General features: G+C 31.1%; 1 protein-coding gene across 1 annotated transcript; it reads right to left on the reverse strand.

The window, feature by feature from the left end:
• Nucleotides 1-519: 519 nt before the first annotated feature.
• On the reverse strand, nucleotides 520-2208 carry PVX_112105 (Phist protein (Pf-fam-b); the record flags this gene model as incomplete). The annotated part of the gene is made up of 1 exon (XM_001612584.1): nucleotides 520-2208. The coding sequence occupies one exon, from the start codon at nucleotides 2206-2208 to the stop codon at nucleotides 1090-1092; it is 1119 nt and encodes a 372-aa protein (XP_001612634.1). The 3' UTR covers nucleotides 520-1089.
• Nucleotides 2209-2447: the final 239 nt, after the last annotated feature.

Here is a 2447-nt window from a genome sequence, read left to right on the forward strand (position 1 = left end):
TCTTTTCACATAATTCAAGAATAGTTCTTTATTAATATGGTAGTCAGTTCAAATATTCCTGTTGTACTTGATATTTTTGGTTGAACATATATGCTCTTTTAATTCAAGCATTATATAAGTAAAGACTTAAACATTGACCACATTTAATGCAATTTTATTCTACCTTAATTTTGCAATACACCTAATTCGATAATATAAAATGTTAGTCATGCTGTACCCATCTATCATGTGTTATTTATTGCAAATTTTATGAAAATATAACTTTTATTATCCCCACAGTATGTAGCGCTAAAACATTTGATATTGCTCTTTAAAGGTATAAATGCATGAGTTTTACATTATTAATAAATGTACTTCATTTCTACATAAAAATGGTTTATTTATATTCTGTAACTGTTGGCACATTTTACATTTTTTAGTTAAATCAAAAGTGTTGCGAAAATACCTTTTACTTGCCGCTTCCCTATTGGCGATTTACACATACAGTTTTGCAAAAGCCGTTAATCACATGCGTGATGTATGGGGTTGTTGTCTTTATTAGGGTAGTATTATACTTTAAATGTTTCTAATGTGTTTATAAGTTTTTCCAAAGACAAAAAAAGATCAAATCAGTGCGCTCTTATGGAAATTCGTTTTAAATACATTACACATGTATATAGAACGAATGCTCAGCACGAAAAATTAATGTAATATTTTACATGTTTCATTCGTCAGCTGTGTTAATATATTGAACATGTTAAAAAGAAAGAAATGGCAATATAAGTGCATTTATATATTAGAAATATACAATTTGCACTATATTAAGGGAACTGATGTAATGCCAATGTAATCATCGATGATTTTCACATTTACGATTCAAGAAACTGACATTCTTTGATGAATCAGCATATGCACATGACAGAAGGCACTACTTTTACATCGTCCCCAACACCATCGCTATTCTGATAAACACGCATTTAAATATATGTACATACATGTTTACAGATGCATTCCCTGCTATATATACTGAAAGAAGTCAGGGTATATGCATATACTCTATTTATGCTCTCATAGATAAATGAGCTGAGCTCACTTCTCCAAAATATCTTATTATTGAGCATGAATGATCAATTTCAAAGCCAAGACGTCTGCCCATGATCGAAATATCATATTCGTAGACATACTCCATGACCTTTTTTTTTCATTAATAAATTGGACGAACTTCAATCTCTCACACATTCCATTTTCAATTAGATCACATAATTCGAAATAATCCTGGGCGTCCTTTTTTAATAGATCACTTAAGATGTACGAAATTGTCATATCCCATTCATGGACTTTAACTTCCGTTGGCACATTGTACTTTCTTACAATATAGTCGCACAATTTATTTAATTTATTTTTAAGAGAAAAATATTTACATCTTTCGAGAGAGTGGAAGAAATTATATATATGATACACTATTTTGTCCTCTATAAGATCTTCTGGGTTTGTTAGTTCATCACCTAATCTCCTCTCCTTTATTGTATCCCATAATTTTAAAATGCTATAATTGTAATGCAATTCCATACGATCAAATTCTATTATTGTATATGGGCCGCGTCGGATAATATTCGCATGATAGGTACCATTTTCGGATTGAGCATTGTAATCGATTATATTCCCATGATACGTATATTCTCTGGAATGCACATCGTGTTGGATTATATCTCCATGTTGAGTGTAATCATCGGATTCTATATCTTGATGGATTGTAATCCCTTGATTGGTAATATCATCGAATTGTGCATCATGTTGTGTAATATTTCCGAGATGGGTATATTCATCAAGTTGCTCTTCATTCGGTTCTTCATTCAGATGACTAGAAGAAAATTCATCATTCCTTCCTATTAGAACCTCTCCAACCATATTCTCAACCTGCATTGTGTTCATAGTTATTTCTTCTAATTCTTCGTTATATTCCATCGTCGCATCAGTTGACATAAAGTCCTCATCTTCCACATTAATCCTTATGATTTCATCATCGCAAGTTAAATCCAAATGTGATATGTCTGTACATTCATTATCTTGTTCCGACAACAAATAATCATGTTCATCTGCATCAGATAGTAAACTGTCATCATTTTCGATTAGTTCTATTTCTGACGAAGTAGAGGATTCCGCGGTTATTTCGTTAAACGAGCTATATTCTTCTCTCTTAAATGACCTACTATCCATATTGTTCGGCATTTTTCCGTACAGTTTATTTTTTCCTTTCTAGATTTAAATTTCGCGAAATGACAGTCCCCTTGGTTATTATTTACTTTGGATCTCGTGTTTTATCGGTAAACGTATACACTGTTTTATTTTTTTTGTTAAATTGTGTAAATGCCTAATGAAAATTATATGACACGTTAAAATTTGTTAGCACATTCTAAAATGGATATGTGAATACAAAAATATATACGTATATACATGTACATATACTA

Source organism: Plasmodium vivax, genomic scaffold (genome assembly GCF_000002415.2).
Source record: "Plasmodium vivax scf_7165 genomic scaffold, whole genome shotgun sequence".
Lineage (NCBI taxonomy): Eukaryota > Apicomplexa > Aconoidasida > Haemosporida > Plasmodiidae > Plasmodium > Plasmodium vivax.